General features: G+C 44.2%; 1 protein-coding gene across 5 annotated transcripts in view; it reads right to left on the bottom strand.

The window, feature by feature from the left end:
- Window positions 1-6,447: 6,447 nt before the first annotated feature.
- The window catches only part of UBR2 (ubiquitin protein ligase E3 component n-recognin 2), a 157,385-nt gene continuing 139,141 nt past the window's right edge, over window positions 6,448-24,691 (bottom strand). For all 5 annotated transcript variants that reach the window (XM_088477299.1, XM_088477297.1, XM_088477298.1 and 2 more), the window contains 9 exons: window positions 22,313-22,448; window positions 21,440-21,524; window positions 16,296-16,426; window positions 15,868-15,976; window positions 14,214-14,270; window positions 11,454-11,531; window positions 11,165-11,335; window positions 9,489-9,590; window positions 6,448-9,334 (listed from right to left, as the gene is read on the bottom strand). In XM_088477299.1, the coding sequence (XP_088333425.1) occupies window positions 9,193-9,334; window positions 9,489-9,590; window positions 11,165-11,335; window positions 11,454-11,531; window positions 14,214-14,270; window positions 15,868-15,976; window positions 16,296-16,426; window positions 21,440-21,524; window positions 22,313-22,448 (1,011 nt within the window). In that variant the 3' untranslated portion in view covers window positions 6,448-9,192. The remainder of the gene's footprint in view (window positions 9,335-9,488; window positions 9,591-11,164; window positions 11,336-11,453; window positions 11,532-14,213; window positions 14,271-15,867; window positions 15,977-16,295; window positions 16,427-21,439; window positions 21,525-22,312; window positions 22,449-24,691) is intronic.

Raw genomic sequence — 24,691 nt, 5'->3', positions numbered from 1 at the left:
ATATACTGCAAGAATTTAACACAAGAAGATTTTAAAGTTTCCTATATTTTATTTTTCAACTTGTTTATGCACACATTTATGGAAGCAAAATAACATTTATCTATTTTGGTAAAGAGCCACTAAATTGAATGTCAAAGATTAAAGCGAGTAGCAGTAACTCCTGCGTGGTATAACTGAGTGTAACGAGACGTCCATTTTATAGGACGGGACCAATATTCCTGATAATGTAGTTTATCCATTTACCTCAGTGAGAATTCATAGCTTCTATTATCATGACTATCGTCCAAATGATTGGTGCCTCAAACGTGCGATGGGCAGGGGCGGATTAGATAACTATGGGACTAATTCAGAACTATAAGTTTATGTGCATCTCTGATGTTTGACGATCTATGCATGTGCAGATCTGTGTCTGCGACGACGGTCGCAGTGCCCCCTCAGCTGCACCATAATTGACATGCCGTGGCCGTTTGGGGGTGGGGAATGAGCAGTGATATCTACTGTTACAGAAAATGGGGCCGTCAACCCCGTTTCCTGGGACAGCAGCTGAGTCCCTGGAGGCAGCTTCACTGGCCCTGGAAGCGTGAAATACATGGCCATCTAACCTGAGTGTTACTCAGATGGCCGATGTATGTCATCAGATGATTCAATGCTGCATCTTTGGGTGCAGCTGCATATCATAAATGTATGCAGTGGGCATCCTCCTACTACAGATGCCTTCAGCTGCTTTTACATATTGCCAAAGACACAGTTGCTGTGTGAACAGCGTCCTTCTCTGAATCAGGCTCTATGTTGATGGACATATATGAGGTATACGGTGCCCGTCAGCCAGCAGTAAGGAAAGAGGCTATGCTGTGATAGATGGGAGAGTAGTAGGCAAATACACACTTGGTTTAGCATTGCTGCTCCCACAAAATAATAAATATAATTTAAAAAATATAAAGTATGTGAAGAGAATAAGGACGGGTAAAAGGTTTTATTTAATGTGATGCACAGCATTTTATTTTATATAACAGTTCACACAGAAAGATCATTTGATAAAGGCAGCGCACAAAATAAAATAACAATCATGATAATTTAGCAGTTTTAAACCATCAGATGTAATGTGACACACACCCTACTAGGAAATTATTCTGTAAGATTTAGAGGTTGATTTTCCCAAGCGTCAGGTTCTCAAACCCGATGCTTCCAATCGTGTTAATGCCCAAAACTTAAAGGGGCGATGAGTTTACCAGCAAAACCTGGCCAGTAAAAGCAATGCCCTTTTAAATTTCAGGCATAAACCCGATCAGAAGTGCCGGGTTCTAGAACCTGATGCTTAATGTTTAGTTCTTTTCTCACTATTATTTGCAACACCATTTTTAAAAATCATAAATGACATTTAAATATGTCCTCTTTTACAATACTTCCACCAATAAATTGATTAGCAGAGCTCCGCAATACTTCCACCAATAAATTGATTAGCAGAGCTCCGCATAGTGCCTTTAAGAAAACGTATACAGTGAATCACAGATGTGGATATAGCAATCACTTAACATTTATTCCAGTCTAGTCCAGTATTTTGGAGCTTTCTGGGAAACAGGGTTGTGGAGAAGAGATTGCATCTATATATTATAATTGTTTCTAACTGCATAGAATCCACATCTACCAAATCCCCCTCCTCCCATGACCCACTGCTCCACATCCCCACTTTATTCACATAGAATATTGGATGAAAGAAGTAACTGATATTCAAGGGAATTTTTGTCTTACGTGTAAAAATCCTTTTTTTCTGAATCCATGGTGGACACTAGGACCCTGGGTATAGTGGGAGCTGCAGGAGTCAGGGCACCAAAGAGTTCACTTCTTTTTTCGGCAGCACAGGCTCCTCCTCCCCTATACCCCGCCTGTATCCCCGGAGACCAGTTCAACTTAACAAGCCCAAGGAACAGAAACGGAGGAGAGGAGAAGACCGGCATACCCACACAACCAGGCAAACTGTCTTGGAACTGGGTGCCGGAACCCAGCCAGCCAGGGGCATGAGGGCGGGCACCCAGTGTCCACCATGGATACAAAAAAAAGGATTTTACAGGAAAGACAAAAATTCCCTTTTTTCCTTCATCCTATGGACATCCCAAAGCTGTCCCTTCAAGTGGAGGAACGCTCCTGTGCTGCGCTAAGGACCCAACGCTGAAAAGCTGCATCGGCCAAGGTGTCAAAGCTGCTAAATTTAATGAAGGTATGGGCAGAGGACCATGTCGCCGCCTTACAGAGTTGCTCCATAGAGGCACCACAGCAGGCCCCCCAAGAGGTTCCAGCAGACCTCGTGGAATCGGTTTATTTGTCAACAGGTAGGCCTGCTGAATAGTGAGTCGGTAACGTCTCAAAATAAAAAGGAAGGAACCACGATCGCCTGATTGATGTGGAAACGGGAGATTACCTTATACAAAGAACCGCACGGTCCAGGTGGAAAGCGAGAAAATGGTGCTCGGTGGGATAACGCCCACAAGTCCGAAACACTGTGTGCTGAAGCAATAGCCAGCAAGAAAACAATTTTCCATGTCAGCCAACGGAGATCAACTGAGTCTAATAGTTCAAGGGGGGATTTCTGGAGAACCTGTAACACCAAGGACAAGTCACAGGTGAACGGGCCACGTGGCAGAGAAGCCAGGCAGAGTCCCAGGTCTAGTCCCATTTGTAAGGATAAAACCCTTGAAATATTATATACAAGAGGGTCTTTACCTAGGGCAGAACACCATTGAAAATAAGTCCACCATAAACGATAATAGATCCATGCCGAGAGTGGTCTTCTGGCATAGAGCATTGTCCAGATAGCCGGATCTTAGAAACCTCTTTCCTTCAAGATTGATTTCTCAATAGCCACCACGTCAAACCCAGACGGGCAAGGTCGGGTGAAGACACGGGCCCTGAGATGCCACGGGGTCGCTATGGACAGACTGTGCAAGTTTGAGTAACAGACCCTCTTTGTGGTCAGTCTGGGGCGATGAGAATGGCTGACTCTTCTGCTTCAACTTGTGAAGGAACTGCAGTAAGAGAGCAAATGGAGGATAAAGGTACACCAATTGAAAGGTCCACGGAACTGCTAGGGCATCTACCAAAAATGCCTCCAAGTCTCTGGTGTAGGAGCTGTATCAAGGCAGATTGTTGTTATGCCTGGAGGCCAACATGTCAATGTACGGGCAATCCCAGCGACAAACTAGCATCAGGAACACTTCGGGATGTAGGGACCACTCGCCTGAATGAACATCCTGACTGCTGAGGAAAGCTGCCTCCCAATTCTGGACTCCCGGGATGTAGACCGCAGACAAGGTGGGAAAAAAACGTTCCCTCCAATGGAGAATGCAGTTAACTTCTCTCATGGCAGCCCGACTCTTGGTACTCCCCTGATGATTGATGTAGGCGACTGCGGTCGTGTTGTCTGATTGGACCTTCGCTGCCCTGTGTTGGAGGAAGGGCCTTGCCTGACAAAGCGTGCGGTAAACTGCTCGAAGCTCAGGATAATTATCTGGTTGTCTCCTGAACTGACCAGCGGACCAGAAATGAGTAACATTCTGTGATGGCAACCCAGCCGCATAGATTAGCATCTGTAGTCAGAAGGACCCAACTCCCGGATCAGGAAACCTTTGTTGAGGTGAGATGACTGGAGTCACCACAAGAGAGAGAGGCGTACCTCTCTGGACAGAACAATCATCTCGGCTTTGAGATGTAGAGGAGAGCAGTTCCACCTCTGCAGAAGAGTTGTAGTGGCCTGGAATTAAATTGTGCATACTCCACCATGTCGAAGGTGGAGACCAGCTTGCCCAGAATTGCATGCACAAATGTATTGAGACTCTGTGGTTTGAGAAAGTTACAGATTAGGGACTGAAGGGATTCCCGCTAGTCCCTGGGAAGAAAAACTCTCTGAACTCTGGAGTCAAAGAGAGCACCCAGATGGTGCATGTTTTGAGATGGGGTCAGACAGGACTTGTTCCCTTTCCTTGAGGCATCAAAAAAAAAAAAAAAACTAGTCTCTGGGGATACAGGCGAGGTATAAGGGAGGAGCCCGTGCTGCCGACAAAGAAGTTAACTCTGTTGTAAAATGTGCTTTTTATTGACTTACTGCAGCACAGATAATTAATAATGTTTAAGCTAGAAAAACATTAGTAGAGGACTGTGCTTTGGATCAAGTTGCAAGGAATGCCATAAATCTTATTTTACTGTTATCAGTGTAACCATCTAATAAAAGATAACCTTACAAATGTCATTACAGACAATACTCCTCTCAAACACACTCCCTGTAACCGGGTGTAGTACAAAATGTCGACATGGACGTCATGCCCCATAGCATTTGTAGCCACAACCCGCGGCCTAAAGCTGGGTACACACCTAAAAGGGAATTGGTATGATAAACCGCTGGTTGGGATGCCGGTGGTCAGAAAACCGACAGCGGCATCCCAATCTTCAATATCCCGACAGGGGCTGGTAAGCACCCTAACCCTCCCCATCTCCCCTCCTTAACCCTCCCAAGGTGGTGCCTAACCTTAACCTCCCCCCGGTGGTGCCTAACCCTAACACTCTCCAGGAGGTCCCTAATCATAACCCCCCCATCCCCAGGCTAATGCTAGTATACTTACCTGTGGGATGCCGGCGTCGGTATCTTGATCCTTTAGGGATCGCGGCGTCAGCTTCTTGACTGGCATCAGGATTTCAGCGTCAGTATACCAACGTCCGGCATCCCGTCTGCCAGCATCTTAACCGCATCCCACTAAAAGATATCTGCAGATCGAGTGCTCATACACACTGAACCACCATCATGTCATCTGCCCATGTCGCGCATCCCTCTCCGTGGCCTTTGGTGCAAGTGCATGGATGGTGTGCAGCACAGCCGACGCGATGCATCTGTGAACAACGTCGTTTACAGACATATTGCTGATACACACTGGCCGATAGGCACACAATATAATGGCCGATTGATCAGCCAATATATCTGCCAGTGTGTACCCAGCTTAGCCGTAAAATGGATTGTCTACATCACAGGTTCTCAAACTCGGTCCTCAGGACCCCAAACAGTGCATGTTTTTCAGGTCTCTTCACAGAATCACAAGTGAAATAATTAGCTCTACCTGTGGATCTTTTAAAATGTGTCAGTGAGTAATGACTAAACCTGTGCACCTGCTGGGTGACCTGGAAAATGTGACCTGTGTGGGGTACTGAGGACAGAGCTTGGGAAACACTGGTCTACATAATACCGTCTACCAGCCCTTTTAAAGCCATACTATAACAACTTAGGGTCTGATTCAGAGATGTACGCTAACCTGAGGGCTATTGTACATCTCGGGGGTTTAGGGTCTGCGCATGCGCAGGACCCATTCTGCGCATGTGCAGAACAAGTCCTGCGATCTTGCTCGTGGACCCCCCCCCCAGCATAATTGACATGCTGTAGCATTTGGGTGTGGAGCAGGGGCGTGGCGGACCACTGTGTTGCCCCTGTTTTCTGGGAGGGACGAGACCAGGGTCTGCCTCAGTGGAAGCAGATTTCCTGGCCTCGCAGCTGCCTCTGTGATCCTTGCAGCGCTTGGAGGTGTCTGTTTCCAACAGACACCTCCGGCTACACTTGCATTTTAGATGGACGGAATTGGACAGCCGCTTGTGTGCAGCCCTGCAATTCCGTCCATCTCTTATTCAGGCTCTTAGTGCACAGTAGCCAATTTCCAGGCACTATGGAAAGCTCTACTGAATAGATCTGATTTATTGGTTCCTGAATTCACACACAAGGTAAGGCTAGTCACCCCCTAAAAATTGCTACACTGGAGAGGAACGGTTATTTCCTTTCAGGAAACTTCCTGCTGCTGGTGTTTCCAGGGTATAGATGAAGAAACCCTGCATCACAGGCACTGTCCTATTAGAGGCTATTAGTGATATTTCACTTTTCCTAGACACATCAGTACAGCCGTATCATATTGGTAACATCTGCATTGGGTAATGCAATTTGCCGGAATCTGAACTTTAACTACAAAAACACTAGTTGACATTGTGAGAAATGCTTACCCATAGGCTAAATAGAGCAGCTGCAGTATCAAAGATTGGAAGATACATTTAAATGAAAGTGAGAATAGGAGTCAGGTCAACGAGGTAGAAAACATCACCCAGTTTGCTCTGCCTGCTATAGAAGGTGTAAGCCAAATGCAGTGACCCTGAAATGACCCTCTCCCCTACAGATCTAGGACCATCCTCCTTCTGTGAAAGTGCCTACGCTGCAGAATACAATTTGATGAGTAAAGCTTTACCTGGCTCTTATTAGCACTAATATCATAATCATCTTTACATTCTGGTCCTGTACCTGTCGATGCAACAAGTATCCGGGTAATCCTCTACTTATTACTGACATATCTGGGCTGCTTCAATGCTGAGCTAGCCAAGTGCATGTCAGCAGAACGAATAGGAGGTCAATAAGAGGACAATGAAAACAAGAACAGCTAATGCGTTTATTTTGGATAAATCCTGTAATTTTTTTTATACATATGTTACATTCAAATATTACAAGAATTTCATGTATATTAAAGAATTAAAGTTCTTTCAAATTCCATTCATACATATTTTTACATGAATATTTCTACATTAAACATAAATACATGCCGAGAGAAGAGAGTGTCAGATAGTGTGTGGACTAAAGAAAAATCTCAGGATGTAAAGTATAAGGTGGTCTACACTAAATGGCAATCAAGGAGGGTTTGAGGGATTAAAGGTCCACCTGTCAAATCTACACGTTAGCGGCAGCTTTATTGTGGCTGAACCTATCAAATTACTAAGAACTAGTGACATTGTTGCTGCATAAAGCCAATCAGATCACCTGGAGCTAGTGACATCATTTCAGGTTGAAGCAATGCATTTCCATTATTCAGCAAACAAAGTGGCTGCTTCCACTGAATTCAGATTGAACAAAGGTGTTTACAAATTTATAATGGTAAAAGTGAAGACTTTAGCCAAGTACCACCTCCTTCTACAAATCACATCACCACAATTCTTAAAGGACTACAAATCGCCCAAAACATTCACAGCTACATCACCAATATGCCAAATTAGACAGGGGTTTGGGTACATGGAAAATTATGGGACATATATAAAAACAATGCAATACATATAAAAGTTCCTACAGATGGGAATTTCTGTATGGAAAGTGACCCTGTTTAAATGGTTGAATGAGACTACCTGGTAGTCAATGTTTTAAAGCATGTTCTAATTAAATCCTCATTTCGCTCTCCAGGGGTAATAATTATTTAAAATCCCTACACTGCAATGGAGGACTAAAGGGGTCATAGATGTACAGCAGGTCTGCCTAATAAAGAAAGTCTTCATCAGTAAGGGTGTGTTTCCCCAAAGAAACCGAGGGCTTAACTATCTATAAGCAGCTGCAAATTAGTCCTGAAACTTCTAAATCCGGCACCCACAAAATATTCTGTTACTTTTGCGCTATCCGAATAATCGGCATAGCTATACATATATATTCTGGTGTAAGGATATGAACACTACAAGACTGACAAATCCTCATCAGATTGTTCCTACAAATTCTGAAGGCACCTGTTTACAGCCGTGGTATTACATGGACTGTGCATTAACTGCATAGGTGCCAGATTTGTAAAAGGTTCGCTCCAGGAGTTTAATGCTAGAATCCACTGTTTACAGCAAGAATAATACAAAGAAAAAAAAATGTATTTAGCAATTACTTCAGTGGCAACTTCTGCCTGAGATTCAACAGGCAACGGGGGGGGGTCACACGGGAGATAATATTTATATAGGACGCTGTAAATCTTTCAGAGAGCATATAAAATAACATACTTCCCCGTGGGAATACAAGAGTCATTGTTTATTCATTATTGGCTTCAGCAAACATCTGTAAACTGATTTGAAAAAGGTACTAATATTACACCCGCATAGCTGGCTATAAAGACCTGCAGATGTAGAAGGATTTCAGAATGGGGGCAGAAATGCGACTATTTTCACAAGTAGAATTTATATGCAAAGACAATCACCTATTTTGGACTCTGTGGATTAGAAGAACGATTCTCCTGCTTGGGGAAGAAGATAGTGTAACCTGGGAACAGGAACATGCGTCTCTACAGCTGTTATAGAACTACAAGTACCAGCAGAACGAAAAGATATGATGAGGCTCTTAGTTCCATAACCACAGGTTACCTGGCTGTGGTATAATCATTACATAAACTGTGGTCCCGGTCCAAGGATTGACTGTACAGCATGTATGGATATTGCGGATTACTGGTAGTAATCTAGAAGTACTATTCATGCTAAACAATAGGCACCTGCAGAACTGAAGCTGGTCAGTTTATTGAAAGCCTTGTAGGAGCGTCGCATGTGTTTAGGCATCTTATCTCTTTGTCAAAGCAATGGTTCTTTTTGATAAATGATCATTAAAAAAAAAGTGCATCCTAAGTCTGGAGGTTTTTGCAAAGATACAGCTACCAGATTCAGGATAGTAGTGGAAATCATGAAATTTGTTATCTATGTTATTCAATACATTTGGAAGGGAATATATAATCTTAAAACAATGGCCTAAAGTCAGGGGTAGAAAAATAAAAGGTTAATGTGTAGACAGGTCTGCTGTGTCTTTACACGAATCTTGCACGGTAGGCCGATCTTGCTTGCACCTCTAAGCTAATTAGCCCACACTACCCAAGTTATACAAAACTACCCTTTAGTTACTGATAACATAGCTACTGCCATATGATAATGATAAAATAGCTACTGGGAGAAAAGCTACAGAGATTACTACTGCAGCTCCATTAACATTTATTCCAACAATAAAATAATAAAAAAGTATCTTTCATGCAGAATTTTATCTGCAAAAAATAGTATTAAAAACTAGATTATCCTTGAAACAAAATAAATAAATAGATCATTTGTATGATAATGTCCCTTTAAGAGTGCTTAATCTCCTTTCTGTATGACCTGCCTTGGTTTCCCCTCCCTATCTCCTGGAAGCTCAGCAAGAACGCAAACTAATAAATCCGACATGATGTGATGTTTGTAGTGTTTTTAAGGAAAATTCTATTTTATTCCAACTAAACAATGAAATATAAATTATAGATCTGCATTGTTTATACAATAACCATAAAGGAGTCACAATATTTTTGTTTTTAGAAAATGGGTCTGCTAGCAAAAAAAAAAGAGACAAGTATACAATCCCCCAAAACACCAGTATTATAAATGCTGCCACTCGATGCCAGCTAGCGTCTGATTGGCCTCCTGTGCGTGCCCGATTTCCTCTGTGATACTGTGCTGCTGCCAGAGCTTCTGTATCTTTTTAAAGCGCTCTTTACAGAGGTGGAGAGGATTCCCGCGTCTAAAGGAACCGGAAAAACAGCTGTTAGTACAGACAGCGTACAGAGGTAATATCATTGTGCTAAAACATTCTTTGCTCCATCTCTGCCACTACAGTTCTTGTGCACTATAGCAAGCAGTACCATGAAAGTCTATTATGTTATACTGTAACATACCGGAGGCCTTGATCCGTCTCTCCATAGTCATCCAGATAAGGAGGAGCATAGAAACAGCCCTTTGTTTTACCAGCCAAGAAGAGAACTTGACACTCTCTAACTCTGTAGAAACACAACAAGAATCAGCACATACTAATCAATACCCAATGCATCATCTCTGGATTTACAGTAGATCGGCATTTTATTTGAGCAGTCAGTAAAGACCCCCAAGTGTCAGAATTTTTGGTAGACAAAAGAGGCTAGATCTGCCATTTTTATTGTTTTTTTTTGTAAAATGTGGATTTGGCTGAAGAGATTGTGGCTAAGGCTGGGAGGAATAGGATGATTGTTATTGTAAATTCCAATGGTTTCCCCTTTGAAATGTTGGAAAGTGTCCTTCAGCACAGTGCAATCCTGAGCTCAGAAATGTCACTAGAAATTGTTGTGTGCTAAGCAGGGAGCTATGCAGGTACCGCAAACCAAGTGTGGTAGATGCCAGCAAAGGTGGAAGGGGGCAAGATTTGGTGGAGAAATGACAGAAGTGACATCCTTCAGTGTTCTAACAGGGTCACGTTATGCAAAGGAGCTGGTAGGAAGAGGCTGCTCCAACACACGGTCATTAACTACTAGCAAATTCACCAAAGCTGGGCAGTGACTTCACACTGGCCCAGAGCTCTCATAATTATACAATGTAAAACCAAGACCATCAATCTATTGGTTCACGTGCTTCCTTTTACACCCTAGTTATAGGAAACTAGTACAACTTGGTCTTTTAATTTACCTTCAGGCACTTAATTTCTGGGAAAATGAGTCTAATATTGTGGGTGGAATGAATTGGGACGGTCCTGTAAATATTAGGACACAGTGGAGTAGTAAATTGGCTTCTTGAACACACAAAGGTAGAAGCAATCAGGGAGAGTAACTATCACAGTGCAGGTGTGTTCTCATTCCATTCTGTGACCTGTGTACGTCCTGATCCCCATACAGAAGCAGCAGGTGGGGTGGGGAGAGGGGTGCAGACACATGAAAGTAGTCACATTTAGACAAGACAAACTTTAAGCACAAAAAAGATGGAGTTGCCCTGTCTGGCCCATCCTAATGATTATGCCAATGCATTAGCTTTATCTTATGTGATCCAGGGATTTTTCTCCAATGCAATGCCTGTGCTCCAGCCAAATGCTTATTGTAAGTCTCCGATAGCTGTAACAGAATACGCAATCTAATCTAAACTTATCCTGTTAGCAATAGCAAGCTCACAGGTAACAAGATAAAGGAGTGCGGCATGGGACCATTACAGTCATTTGTAACCCTGCGCATCAACTCATTTAAATACACTTTTAGAAGTGTTGAATAAAGTTATTTAAAAAAAAACAAAAAAACAACAACAGTAGGGGTCTTCTTTGCAGTTACAAGATTTGGTGGCACACTGACGTAAGGTTCCTACGCCCCCTGCTGGATCAGAGTATCATGGCTTCCTCTGAAATTAATTCTGCTTAAACTGCTAATACCAACAGCTGCCATACTATACTGTAATATGCAATAAGCAGATCTGATACAACTCCAATACTTTACAAAGAGCTGCTGAAAACCCGAGATTCAATACACAGGACTAAGACTAAATGAAGGTAAGAGGACCACTACACATTGCTGTGCAAGATATTACAATATGGGGGATTACTGTAAGAGACAACACTGACCTGAGGAAGATCCCCATTCCTGAGCCACAGGTATAAGTATGTGCAGTGCAAGCCCCCACGTCGTCTCCCTCCAAGTCGGTCTGGCAGCAGTAGCTCTGAGAGCACAGCATGGCCCCACAGACCAGGCACAGTGTGGGGGCTCTGCTTTTATCACCGCCTGATTTAGGACATCTGAGACAAATATACAGACATAAGAAGTCAATATTCATTGTAGGTATGAGGATTCATAGACAAACAGGCATGCAAAGGCTCAAGAACATATAGGTTTGCTAAATATTTAGCTACATACGAAAAATTTGACGCTTGGTTGATGAGACTGCTGTAGTCCTCTGGGAGATCTATTAATTTGTTGGACTCTCGTGGATACCTAAGCAAAATAAGTAATAGATGAAAGGAAAGAACACATTACATTAAACACAATTAATAACGAAGTTAAAACGTGAACACAAATTATACATATATACACGTTATCACACACTTTCACATTCTCTTTTGCCCACTTTAAGGGAAATGAAGAACATGCAAACATATCATATACTGGGGTAGGCAACCTGTGGTACTCCAGCTGCTGTAGAACTACACATCCCAGTGTACCCTGGCACAGTTTTGCTATTAGGGCAGGCAAAACTATTTCAGGGCATTATTGGGATGTGTAGTTTCCCAGCAGCTGAGGAGCCACAGTTTGCCTCGCTCTATTATAAACCAAAACAATATTGCTATATAACAGCAGCGATCGCACAGAGTGACAAAATATGTGACTCCCAGGAACCTCCATTTAAAAAAAATAAAAATGGGGTCCTACCTGACCATTTCTGGGTCCCATCATAATTAAATTTTTCACATCTGATACCCCCAACAGCATCAGACCTCCCCACATGCCTCTTAAATGCATGTTTAATGCCTCCATGATCCTACAGGTGCTATGACTTCTGTGTACACAAAACCCATAGTGAACTAGACATTAGGTAATAAAAGGCATATTTATCAAAGAGTGTGTGTGGTATATCCCAGAAAACAGTTTTCGGAGGTGGTATGTAAATAATAAGAACTACCAAGATGTATGTACAGGGGAATGGGTATGTAATGCTGGCTGTCGGGATGTCTCCGTCAAAATACCGACAGCGACATCCAGAAGGTTGGTATCTCGTCAGGGGTCGGGTAAGTATACTTACCCTCTCCCCTTCTTCCCCTAACCCTCCCCGTTAGTACCTAAGTCTCCCCTCTTCGTGCCTAAACCTAACCCTCCTCCCTAATTGCCTAACCCCCTCCAGTGGTGACTAACCCTCCCCCGTAGGGGTGCGTAACACTAACCCCCCCCCAAAAAAAATTATAGTGCTAACCCCGCTATGCTATCTAAACCTAACCCTCCCCCCTGCGGCTAACACTAAGGGCGCCCCGGGCTTACCTCGTTTAGGCTGGCTTCCTTCTGTGTTCCGTCATCAGGATTAAGATAGGCATCGGTATTTTGATGCCTATCTTAGGTCTCATATCGTACTTTCAGCGTCGGGATTGAGACCAGCGGCTTTGCGGCCCCCAGTCTCATAACTACATCCCTGTACAGGGGACTATATCTGATATTCCAGATATCTGCTGCAATCCCACTAGTCTTCACATTAGAGCAGGGTGCCTTAGAGAAAGGGACAGTTGACCATGCGCCAAAGGCGCGCCTGACAAAGGGGTGTGGGCATTTAGAAGAGGGTGTGTTCTTCAGATGCGTTCCCTCTTCATCACTGTACAGGGCGTGCCCAGCACTCATGGAGATGCTGGGCTGCCCCCAAGCTCTCCCTGCAGTGTGAATAGATACCATGCCATGCCAGTCACTGTGGCCCATGGCCTTTTAGCTTTCCACTGTATAGTGTCCCTTATTCATGTTATGTCACACTGTAGTGCCTTTTATTCACGTGACACCACAATAGTGCCCCTTATAACACATTATGCTAGGCAGTAATGCCTTTCACACATTAATGTGATGTAGTAATGCAGATCCTTTACACATTAATGCCACACTGCAATGACCAACCTTTACCAATTATGCCACACAGCAATGCCCATCCCTTACACATTAATGCCACGCAGCAAAGTCAATCCTTTATACATTAATGCCATGCAGCAATGCCCATCCTTTACGCATTATGCCACGCAGCAATGCCCATCCTTTACGCATTATGCCACGCAGCAATGCCCATCCTTTACACATTATGCCACGCAGCAATGGCAATGCCTATGCTTTACGCATTATGCCACGCAATGCCCATCCTTTACGCAGTATGCCAGGCAGCAATGCCCATCCTTTACACATTATGCCACACAATACATGGACTTAGACATTATGCTGCTTTCTCCTCCCGTTTTCCCCAGCAGCATTTTACCTATCTGTGTACCTCTAGCAGCCCTTGCCTACATCTGCTGGTTGGGACACCCACGGCAGGCAGCCGCACCGGCACTCTGTGCAGCAGCTAGCTCGATTGTCATTCAAATATGGCGCTGCACGTGAGCCAGTCAGAGCTCGCAGACCGGCAGCCACTGCTGATTGTCTGCCAGTCCGCGAACTCGGATTGGCTTGCGACCAGCGTCCGTTTGAATGACAGGAGCGCGGTCTCTTTCTGCAGGGCAGCTGGGTCGAGTCCCCGGGGAAGCGCTGTGCTGTGGCCAATCCCTTCCAGTCTGTCAGGGATTGGCCGCAGCACAGCGCGCCTCAGGGACCCGGCCCTTTTTTAAAAGTGAGTCCTCAGTCCTCTATACTGGGTAAAATACGCACTATAGCGTGTATGTGCGATCACTGTAACAGTATCCCAGCAGTAACATTCCTTAAAAAAAAAAAAAGAGAAAAAAAGTGTGCAAAAATACATTTTAAAGTCTGTTTTTAACAACATTTTGCACAGCATCTGTCAATCTGTAAAATATTAACATAGAAAATATTCTTCCTAAATTAAGTATTAGTTATTCTTACAATATTTGTCTCTTGTTACATATTATACAGTTTACATATTACAACTTTATTCTTTGAAGCAGTACAAGCACTGATAACTTCAATGTAGCAGCAAATTACCTGATGGCTGTCCATTCACTATTCAGATATCTTTTCACTTCTTTGTGTTTACACCAACTAACACAAATAGAGCAAATCATCATTAGAAAAGGCGTAAATACAATTATACAAAACCATTTCAAAAAGCAATTCTAAACCATTTACTTGACAATAAAGAAACATTTATGATCCACATTAATAAATGTTGTAGAATTAAAACTTTGCCTAAAATGTGGTTTAAAGCTTGGTAAGTTTCGCCATTTATTTATTTGTTCTATAGAAAGAATTCCAAAAAAACCAGTGGTGGCAGAACTATGATCACTGCAGGAACTGTGGCAGCTATGGAGCCCAGCGGTGATCAGGGCAAAGCAATGCAGTGTCACCTTCCTGGGGGCAACTGCTCTTGGCTTCTGAGTATGCAGTTGGGCTTCTGGCGTTACTGGACTCTCACCCAAATTTTGCTATAGGATCCTGGCCATGCCATGTTACATAAATGCAAAAGACACATATAAAATTACTTTTCCCAGCTAATGAGACAGCTTTAACTTGATTTGAAATGAGGAAGTTCGAAAACAATAACAAACCAACAAATATAAAAAACAATATTTGGTAAAATGCAGCTATGGAATAAATTATCTGCTACCTCCATGACAAAGGCCACCTCTTTGTGTAGGTTTGGGCCCATGGGTTTTCAGGTAAGGCCAGAGCAATTCTTGGTTCCTATTAGCGTCTTGCACCGAAACGCTTGGAGACCTTAAATGGTAGAACTGTCATCTTTGGTTATTGTCTCTTCTCATAATATACTTAACAGCTACTGTGAACACTTCCTCCACATCCACTCTGCCCCAATGGGTTTCCTCATATACTCCACCCCTATGCTGTAATTGTCAAACTCAAATCTATCCTAGTCCAAATACTTTGTTTTCCTATTTACTACATTGTAAATAAGGTCTATTGCACACAGGGGCGTATCTAGAATGGGTGCACCTCACATCCCTGCACCCATATTATTTAAAACTTATCTCTCAGAGGTCCGAAGCCGGGTGACAGCGCTGTACAAAAAGCCGGACAAAATGGCCGCCGCGGCCATTCTTCCTGCGTTTTGCGCATGCGCAGTAGACTCCGGGCACACTCTAGTGCCCAGAGTCTACTAATGCTGTGGTGGCCGGCCAGCAGCGTCAGTCGGCCGCCGGGAAGAATGGAGGGGGCCCCGGTCGGGGAATGCACACGGGCCCCCTCCTCTCTAAAGACACTCCTGATTGCACAGGTTCTCAAACTCGGTCCTCAGTGCATGTTTTCCAGGTCTCCTCACAGAATCACAAGTGAAATAATTAGCTCTACCTGTTTATCTTTTAAAATGTGTCAGTGAGTAATGACTACACCTGTGCCTCTCCTGGGTGACCTGGAAAACGTGACCTGTGTGGGGTCCTGGGGACAGAGTTTGCGAACCACTGTGCTATTGTATTGTTTCAATGTCCTTATACGTAACATGATAACCTGACAAATATTGAGAAGGTTTGAATTATGAAATGTTTTGTCTCTTCCCCAAGACAACAAGGCAAGGGGATAAGACAGAAATGCAAGGTCAAAAAACTTTGCTTAAGTTCATTGGATATCATATATGTATAAACTTGAAATATTCTAATATTGCTTTGTACACCAAATGTGTGATTACCTATTTATGAGTGTATCCGTCACATGGGGATTTTCTTGAAAAAGACTGATCAAATTGGTTGGCAAAGACAGATAACTGCAAAGATGATCAATCTGGCTCAATCCGCTCACTGAAAGTACAAAAAGAAAACTCATTTTATAATGTATGTAACTGTAATCCCATGTATAAAACAGACATGGCAGTGCCAGAAGACCATCATAATGGAACTAAGAAACATGGAATGTGTTATAGATCCAAAGCCGGTAAGTTTTTGTAGCCGTTCCTTATAGGTTGCTGAATATCTCAGATCCTACGTTACATAAACAATGTGGATATAGTGTTTAAAGACACTCTACATATCATGTGAGAGTAATCTGTACAGGCTGGTGATTGTGTAGTCAGTGAAATGCATCACTACAGCATAATATGGTGTAAGGTCATTAACATACCTGGCAATTCATCTGGTGCTGGGACACCATTCAGGTAATGGAAAAACAGAGCCGAACATCTCAGGAAGGGCAGAATAGCCACTTTTATCGCTCGGTAAAGATGCCAGCCAGAAGACCACTTCTTCATTGTGCTTTAAGGATATAGAAACAGATAAGGGAATTTTAATTATTTTAAATCATTACAGTAGAAGAAAGCTGCAAACATCTTTCAGGGATCTTGGAAGTGGCCTTGATTTTTTTAAGGGAACTGCACATTAACTTAGTCTAGAAGTATTATATAACATTATGAGATGACAACATCAGCAAAAATTCCCAAACTGTAGAATAACCATACTCCCAAGGGTCCTTATATAGCTTTCTGTTACTATTAAGCGATTCCTTTCACCAAGACATTAGCAGCAGATCCTTTAAGTCCTGTAAATTGTGAAGTGGGCACTCCATGGCTTAGATTTGTTTTTCCAGCACATTCCACAGATGCTCGATAGGTGGGAACTTGACCTCCAAACTCCCACCTAACACCTTGTACTCCTGAGTAGGGACTTTGCAGCAGTCCCACAGCGCAGGTTGCTTTGAATTATTTTTCTTGACCTTAAACTCTTTGTCTTGTTTCTCAAACCATTCGTGAACAATTTTTGCAGTGTGACAGGGCGCATTGTGCTGCTGAAAGAAGCCACTGCCATCAAGGACTACCGTTGCCAAGAAGGGGTGTACTTGGACTGCAACAAGGATTCGGTAAGTTGAAAGGTGTCAAAGTAATATCCATATGCCAACACCCAAGATTTCTTCAGCAGAATATGCACACAGCATCACACTGCCTCCACCGGCTTGCCTTCTTCCCATAGTGCATCCTGGTGCCATCTCTTCCCCAGGTTAATGATGCAAACGAACCCGGCCGCCCAAATGATGTAAAAGAAAACATAATTCATCAGACCAGGCCACATTCTTCCATTGCTCCATGGTCCAGTTCTGACGCTCACGCGCCCATTTTAGACGCTTTCTGTGGTGGACAGGGGTCAGCATGGGCGCACTGACCAGTCTGTGGCTACACAGTCCCATATGCAACAAGCTGCAATGTCAGCAGTAAGATTTTCAACAATTTGTGCTACAATAGCTCTCCTGTGGGATCTGACCAGATGGGCTAGCCTTCTCTCCCCACACACATCAATGAACATTGGGCGCCCATCAGGGGTGTTTTAAAAGAGGAGGGGGCCCGTGTGCAGACTTAGCCTCATTCAGCAAAAATCGCCATCGCTAAAGCGTACGCAGAGGGCCGATTGTTGCGCAGTGCGCGTGCCCCAAGGCACCATTGTGATCACACTGACACAACGTAGAGCCTACTTAGAATGATTGACAGGCAGTGAGCATTTGGGGATGGTGACAGGGGGGAGGGGGGGGGAACGCAGGTGTGCCTGACTACATTTTGCTGCACAGCAGCACTCTGAAGGCAACGGACAGGAAAGTATAAAGACTATATGGGTGTAGGGTGTTGCGGTGTAGGCCCCCCTGGACCACACACCCTGCACCCAACATAGATACGCCCCTGGCGCCCATGATCCTGTTGCTGCTTCACCAGTTGTCCTTCATTGAACAACTTTTCGTAGGTGGGTAGGGGGGGTAAGGTGCGCTCTTCCTGCTAGTACTGGTGATGACTTGTGTGTGTTTGTGAGTGGTGTTAATTAGAATGTTCCTTCTAGTGCTGGTGATGTTTTGGGAGTGAGGAGGGTGTGATTGGGTATGGAGTGTAGTTTGGAGTAATGTGAAAAGGGGAATGGAATATTCAAGAAGAAGGCACCTGTGCCGAAACGTGTTGGAGACCCTCACATCAAACCCGACACCGATCCAGGCTGACGTCCACTAAAGATCCCCATCCCCACCAGGGACCACCAGTGCAGAAAGCTCTCAGCCCACCCGCCTGCTGGTCCGCACCGCTCACACCTCCAGTGACCGGCTCCACCCCGGATCAGCCCCTCTCCCCCCTGCTCCCAGGCGTGCTCAGCAACTCACTCCTGGCCAGGGGTGTCTCCACCGTCGATCCCCATTTCCACGAGGGACCGTCCGTGATAAGAGCATCCCGCACATCCGGCCGCAAGTCCGCCCAGCCAACATCGCCAGTGACCAGCTCCATCCCGGTCACACTTTCCACATCCCCCCTCCTCAGTGGCTTTTTTTGAATCAGTATCCCGGGCAGACCACCCCCCAGGGGTGGTCCCAGCACACACGCTGCAACCCAGCCTCCCAGCAGCTCACCCATCCACACCTCTGGCTCCGCACCACCAGCGGCACGACCAAGAGCCAATTTCAGCTGCATACTACGGTCGCTGACCTCCGCAGACCAATCAGAACAGCCGTGCACTTGCAGCACACCAGCAACACGCTGATCCAGCTCACCAACAAACCTGCAGCTTCCAACCAATCTGCAACGGCCGCAACGTCGACCTACATCACCACAACAAAAAACCTGCCGGTAGGTAAGTACTGCCAAGACTCACACCAACACGCGGGACGCCGCACAGGTGTTCCAACCCACTCTGCAAATCCCCCCACCCCCAGAGACTTCCTAGACTGTCGACCATAGGTCCAGCAGGGGTGACGTGCAAGGTCACTGAACCGCACGGGAAGGAGCCCCCTAAAAGGGTCCACCTACCTCCCCAGTCTCATCACCACTCATCACTGAACCCCACCCACCTGCCGGGGATCTTAACAGAGCAGCATTGTGACTACTCAATAAAAGATTTTGCCCAAAATTACTGTGTCTCGCTGGCCTCATTTTCATCCTATTCCATTCCCCTTTTCACATTACTCCAAACTACACTCCATACCCAATCACACCCTCCTCACTCCCAAAACATCACCAGCACTAGAAGGAACATTCTAATTAACACCACTCACAAACACACACAAGTCATCACCAGTACTAGCAGGAAGAGCGCACCTTACCCCCCCTACCCCCATACGTTTTCAGTGCGGGAAAGGTACTCCCACACAAAGGTGCAGCACCCCGAAACCACAACACACCACCCCCTGATCAACGAGAGCGCAGTTCTACCGCCCATCTTCACAACTTTTCGTAGGTGCTAACCACTGCATACTGGGAACACAGCACAAGACCTGTCATTTTGGAGACACTCAGATCCTTATGCTTGTCCATCTTATCTGCTTCCAACACATCAACTTCAAGAACGGACTGTTCACTTGCTGCCTAATACATCCCACACCTTGACAGGTGCCACTGTGGGTTTTGAAGGGAAGCCTGAGGAGTAGGCACTGAATAGTTAAACTACTGGAGCTGAAACTCCTCCCATCTAAGCCCTCTCTGGACTGATCAGTCTAATGGGAGGAGAGTCTATCCCGACCCCTACCTCTGAGGCTCTTTCAGACTACTTTAAGAAAATAAAAGAAAGTGGACATTACTTTCTCTTCCTTTGCTTAATTTGCAGACATGTTGGGGCAAGCCTTGCGCAAGCCTGATTGGTGAATTAAACTTCCTGCCGGGTTTTGGTACATGTACCCCGTCGCTGATAAAGACATAGCGGTTTGGGAGACTTAGGTGGATGCCCCTATTGCCTGGTTAGCAAAGACCACAGTCCTTCCCATGACGTGTGTCGCTATATTGAAGGTTGCAACTGACCATAAATGTCAGGCTTTACTTAAGTCATTGTTTTCCCTCTCTGCTTCTTGGATGTTGTCCGGGCATTGAGGCATAGACAGTGTCAGTTTGGTAGTCAGACAGTGTCTTGGTCCTCTATGACGGTCACAGGAGGGCCTGCCTGCCTCTAAGCAGTCAGCGGCTTGCTGGATTGCTTATGCTATTAAGTAGGCATATGTTTCTTTGGGCGAGTCTGTGCCAGACCCGAACTGGTGCATTCTACTCAAGCTGTGTGTGCTTCGTTGCAGGATGCCTCAGTTGAACAGCTGCGCAGGGCGTCTAACTTAGTACTCGGGGCATCTCGTCACCAAATCGTATCGCTTCCACCATGTTTGTGGCCAAAAATGCCAGTTTTGGGAGTAAGGTTTTGTGCACGGCTCAAGCGATGCATGACCCCCCCTTCCTTGAGATTTGCTTTGGGAAGTCCCAAAGTCTGCAGTGTCCCTCAGATAGGACATCAGGGGAAAAATAATTTTATTGTATTCACCCTAAAATCAATTCCTCCGAATCTATCTGGGGGACACATCGTTCCCTCCCTCTTTATTTATTGAGCTGGTTGTGCCTGTTGCACGTGGTGTTCTCCTTAGACTTTGTTAGATAAATAATTAGCCGTCCAAGCATTACCAAGCAATTACCGGGTCCGAGCATTTGGACCTGGTAATTTGCGGATCACCACCGATCCTTTTCCTGTGTGAAAGGGTCAACACGGGTAGAAATTCACGGGACTTCAACCCTGTTTTTCACCAGGGTCGAAGTCCTAGGAATTGTGACCTTGGTTGACCCTTTCACGCAATAGAAATACCCGAGTTGATCTGCAAATTAGTGTGTCCAAATGCTTCACCCGGCAAGTTGCTTTTCTGTGTGATGGGGGTACAGGCTGGGACCGGCAAAAAAACCTGTGCATCAAATGCCAGGTAAAAGCTGGGTTTGGGTTTTTTCTGTGTAAAAGTGGTATTAGAAAGAAAGAACTTGTTATTTGTAGTACATACACATATATATATATATATATATATATATATATATATTTTTTTTTTTTTTTTCATTTGTTACAGCTGTTGTCTCATTTCCTGTTATAAAACGGATTGTGTTTCTCGTTATCTTCACTACTTATCAGTGTTGTTCTCTCCTGAACAAATCAAACTTTATTGAACTCACACTCAAAATTTCCTCCTGTGTGATATCTTCATAACACTACACACCGTTTATCAGGCAAATACATTTTACACTGTCTCCCCCTATTCCTCTTTATAACATCTCTCCCGAAACGCTACACACAATCCTTTCTATAATCAGTGAGAACCTCTCACGTGACACTATTTCCCACTGCCCAGTCCCTTTCCCATCAGCTGCATTAGGCTATGTAACTTTCATGACACTAAAGCTCACTCCCACCATCTTCATTTCAAACACAAGAAATAAAAACACTGGCTGCCAAACTAATATGTCACAGTCAATGGCAGAAATCAGTTTTGCAATGAAGTGACACAATGTCTCTCACCTTCCCATACACTGGCAGATCGTCCTATACAGAGATAACACATCATGTTCCTCTTCTGAGCATTCTTGGTCCATTCCATCATCATCTGCAAAAAAAATCAAAACAAAATAAAACAGAAAACAAAACACATGGTCAAATACACAGGGTCCTTCCCTGCATACAGTATGTAGCCATAGCATATGCAGGTAACACTGCATCACAAAGGAGTATCATTTAATATGTTTCTCCTCCATTTTTGAGATAGGCAAATGGATATTCTATTAGAGATCAGCAGACTTCCTAGTATAAAGGAACTTTTTATATTTTATTATAAATCCCAAGGTTGTTGGAGAAAAGTGGATTACAGCTGGCCCAGTAAGGTAATAAGAAGTAGGAATGACAACACGTTTGGGTAACTTGTTGGCAGTCCCTCTGCAGCCTTGGAGGAAGGTATTTACTGTCTAGTATTAAAAAAATCCCTCTTCTCCTGCAGAAAGGGAACGAGATGTCACATGGCCACCTTTCAACCCCTGGAGAGGAACACCTAAGAATGAACATCTGCCAGGAGGACATTCCTACTGACAGTGGCCTGTTCCAGATATGACAATTGGTGGGAATTATCTGTGAGCTGCTCTGCAAACCTGGGCCACCAACGCCCCATGGCGTACTGCCAAAGGTGGACAGACAGCGATGGTCGAGTGTGCTGTCAGTTCTTGAGAATGGAAAGCAGGTTGAGAAATGATTCTGCCTGAGCTCAGAAAAGGGTATCTGAAAACTCATAAATGTCCATCCCTTGAATTAATAAAATGCGATAGTTGTTTGTTTACACACAAATTCACACAGCCATTACTCTGGTCTAATCATACTTCATTCCCTAGAGAGAAAAGCATTTACCTGGGCATGATGTGAGAATGATCTGGAAGATATGTCCCATGGTTACTAGGTGAAATAGATGAAGGTCACCGGTACCCAAGCTGTACCCTGAAAAGTCCTGACACTGTACGGCCGGGAAAGAAAGCACCAAGCTGACCTGCCAAGAAAGATACGAGACTCCTTATTATACACATCACAAACGTGCCGATTAGTTTGCTATTTAACAAGCAACACTGCATGCATATTATACTTGGTTAGTGAAAAATCAAAGACGATAAAAACTTGAGACGGACATAAAAAGATTGCCGGTAACTAGTAGATCTGTGTTATGGTGAATACACATGGTCAGATTTTAATGCACGACTTGAATGAGAACAATATCGTTCATATCATTATCATTCAAATCGTGCATTTTTGGGCCCCTTCCAATGACCAAACGACGGTCGATGCGCAGGCACGGATGGTCGATATCGACCATCGCACATGCATGCAGGCCAACCTGGTCGATATTGACCTGGTTACTATAGGGACCTTCGATCGTTGATAGCGGGTCGTTATAGTTGTTTGGAGGGTTGGAGCATGTGCTGGATGGTCGATATCGAACATCCAGCACATACAGGACGATCACATACAGGACATACAAATTATATGATTTAAAAGGGGTAGGGAGAACAAGGGAAAGTATTCTCACACAGGAGTAAGTGTATGTTATCAAGTAAATATACCAATGGTATATTAGATCAGAATATAGTAGCTACAAAAGACATAGGTGCACTCCCAAGAGCAATATAAGTCTATAAATGCAAGGGGTAAGGGAGAGTGCTCAGGAAAAGGGGCACACGTTAATGTGAGATAATTATGTTAAAACATATGATTTTTATTCCAAGTTACATTAAAAATGTTGGTTATAGTGCTATCCATACCATTATTAAAGAACATGGGCACAAAAGGAAAATACATTAGTAGTGGTAATTCTTACCAATATTGCGTAAGATAATGAAGCATAGAACGGCAATTATAAAAGAGACCACACTTTGTCTAACTAATGTAATATCCAAGTGAGAAACAGGTGTTTGAGCATAAAATTGAAGAGAGTGAAAATAAGGATAGTATGTGTAACGTGTGTGAGAATGTGTTTTTTTTAGATGAAATATGCGAGTGATGACAGTGAAGAGAAAAACACCCAGACTAAAAATTGCACTATGGAATACATAGGTCAAATAATGCAGGGAAGGAGAAGGTACCTGACTATAACAAGGTGGTGCAGTGGGGTCTCTTGTGCAGAGAATTCTCAGGGAGAAAGCGCCGATGCGTGTTTTGCTGAGGCTGTTTCAAGAAGCACTTTTCTTTTAAAAAGCCCCTGCGAAACTTGTGTTGGCACCCTCTCCCTAAGGGGTACTCTTGTACCTCCAGAATCTTAGGGTGGTTTAGTACAGGGTAAAATCAGGCTCCAAGTGCTCCTCTTGGGAGGAAGATGAGGGGACTGATGATTCAGACATTGAGGATTCCTCGTGTTTTGGTGGGGATTCCACTAGGTGGCAAAGTGAAAATAATAGAGTGCCGGCTCTGCGGCAGGTACTAAATAGTAGAGACAGCGAGGGGTCAGAGGTACCAGACACTGTTTAAAAGAAAACACTGATTTCCATTAAGTCTTCTCCTCAGTTGGAAGACTTCAAAGCGTGGACCAAAGCTGAATGGAGGTTCTAGGTCGCACACAGGATGCAGACTATCTTCTCCCTTGTGTGCATATAGATAAATGGGAAATCCCACCAAAAGTGGATTCACTCATGACCACTATTCCAGCCCCAAACGCTGTGGAATGGCACAAAAAAGAAAATTCAGGACCATCCTTCAGTCTATAAATGTTGCGACTGGTGACCCATTTTTAGCCTCGGGCTTGAATACAAGGTCATGAAAAAGTGGTTTGACCAGGTTTTGGAGGGTTTGCAGTCTGAGAAACAAAGCTCTGAATGGCTGACATTGGTTAATGATATCCATGAGGCATCTGAATATCTGGGGGGACAGTTCTGGATGCTGCTGTTATTGGGGATACATATCAGCTTCAATTTTCTAGCGGCACCAAACACTCTGGGCTCAAAGCTTAGGAAGCAGTCACAGAGTCCAAGAAGACTCTTGAGTCCAGAACTGGAAAAGATCATTAGCCTGGTAATGGGTGGAAAGAGATCATGATGCCCGTTATACCAAAAGCAGTGTCCTAGGTTTCCGTCCTTTTGCTCTGCATGGAAGGCGTCAAACATGGAGAAAGCAAGCCTCTGTACCACAAAAAAAAAAATAGAACAAAATCAGAAGTAGGTTTTGTAAGCTAAGTAACAGACTAACAAGCCCTCTGAAAAATAATACACCCAACCGTGAGCGCCTGTGCTGGAAGCTCACCTGATT

This window comes from Taudactylus pleione, unplaced genomic scaffold, assembly GCF_031769625.1.
Source record: "Taudactylus pleione unplaced genomic scaffold, aTauple2 ptg000201l, whole genome shotgun sequence".
Taxonomy (NCBI): Eukaryota; Metazoa; Chordata; class Amphibia; order Anura; family Myobatrachidae; genus Taudactylus; species Taudactylus pleione.
Note: the sequence above shows the minus strand (reverse complement) of the source record. Positions and strands in the feature narration are given on the sequence as shown.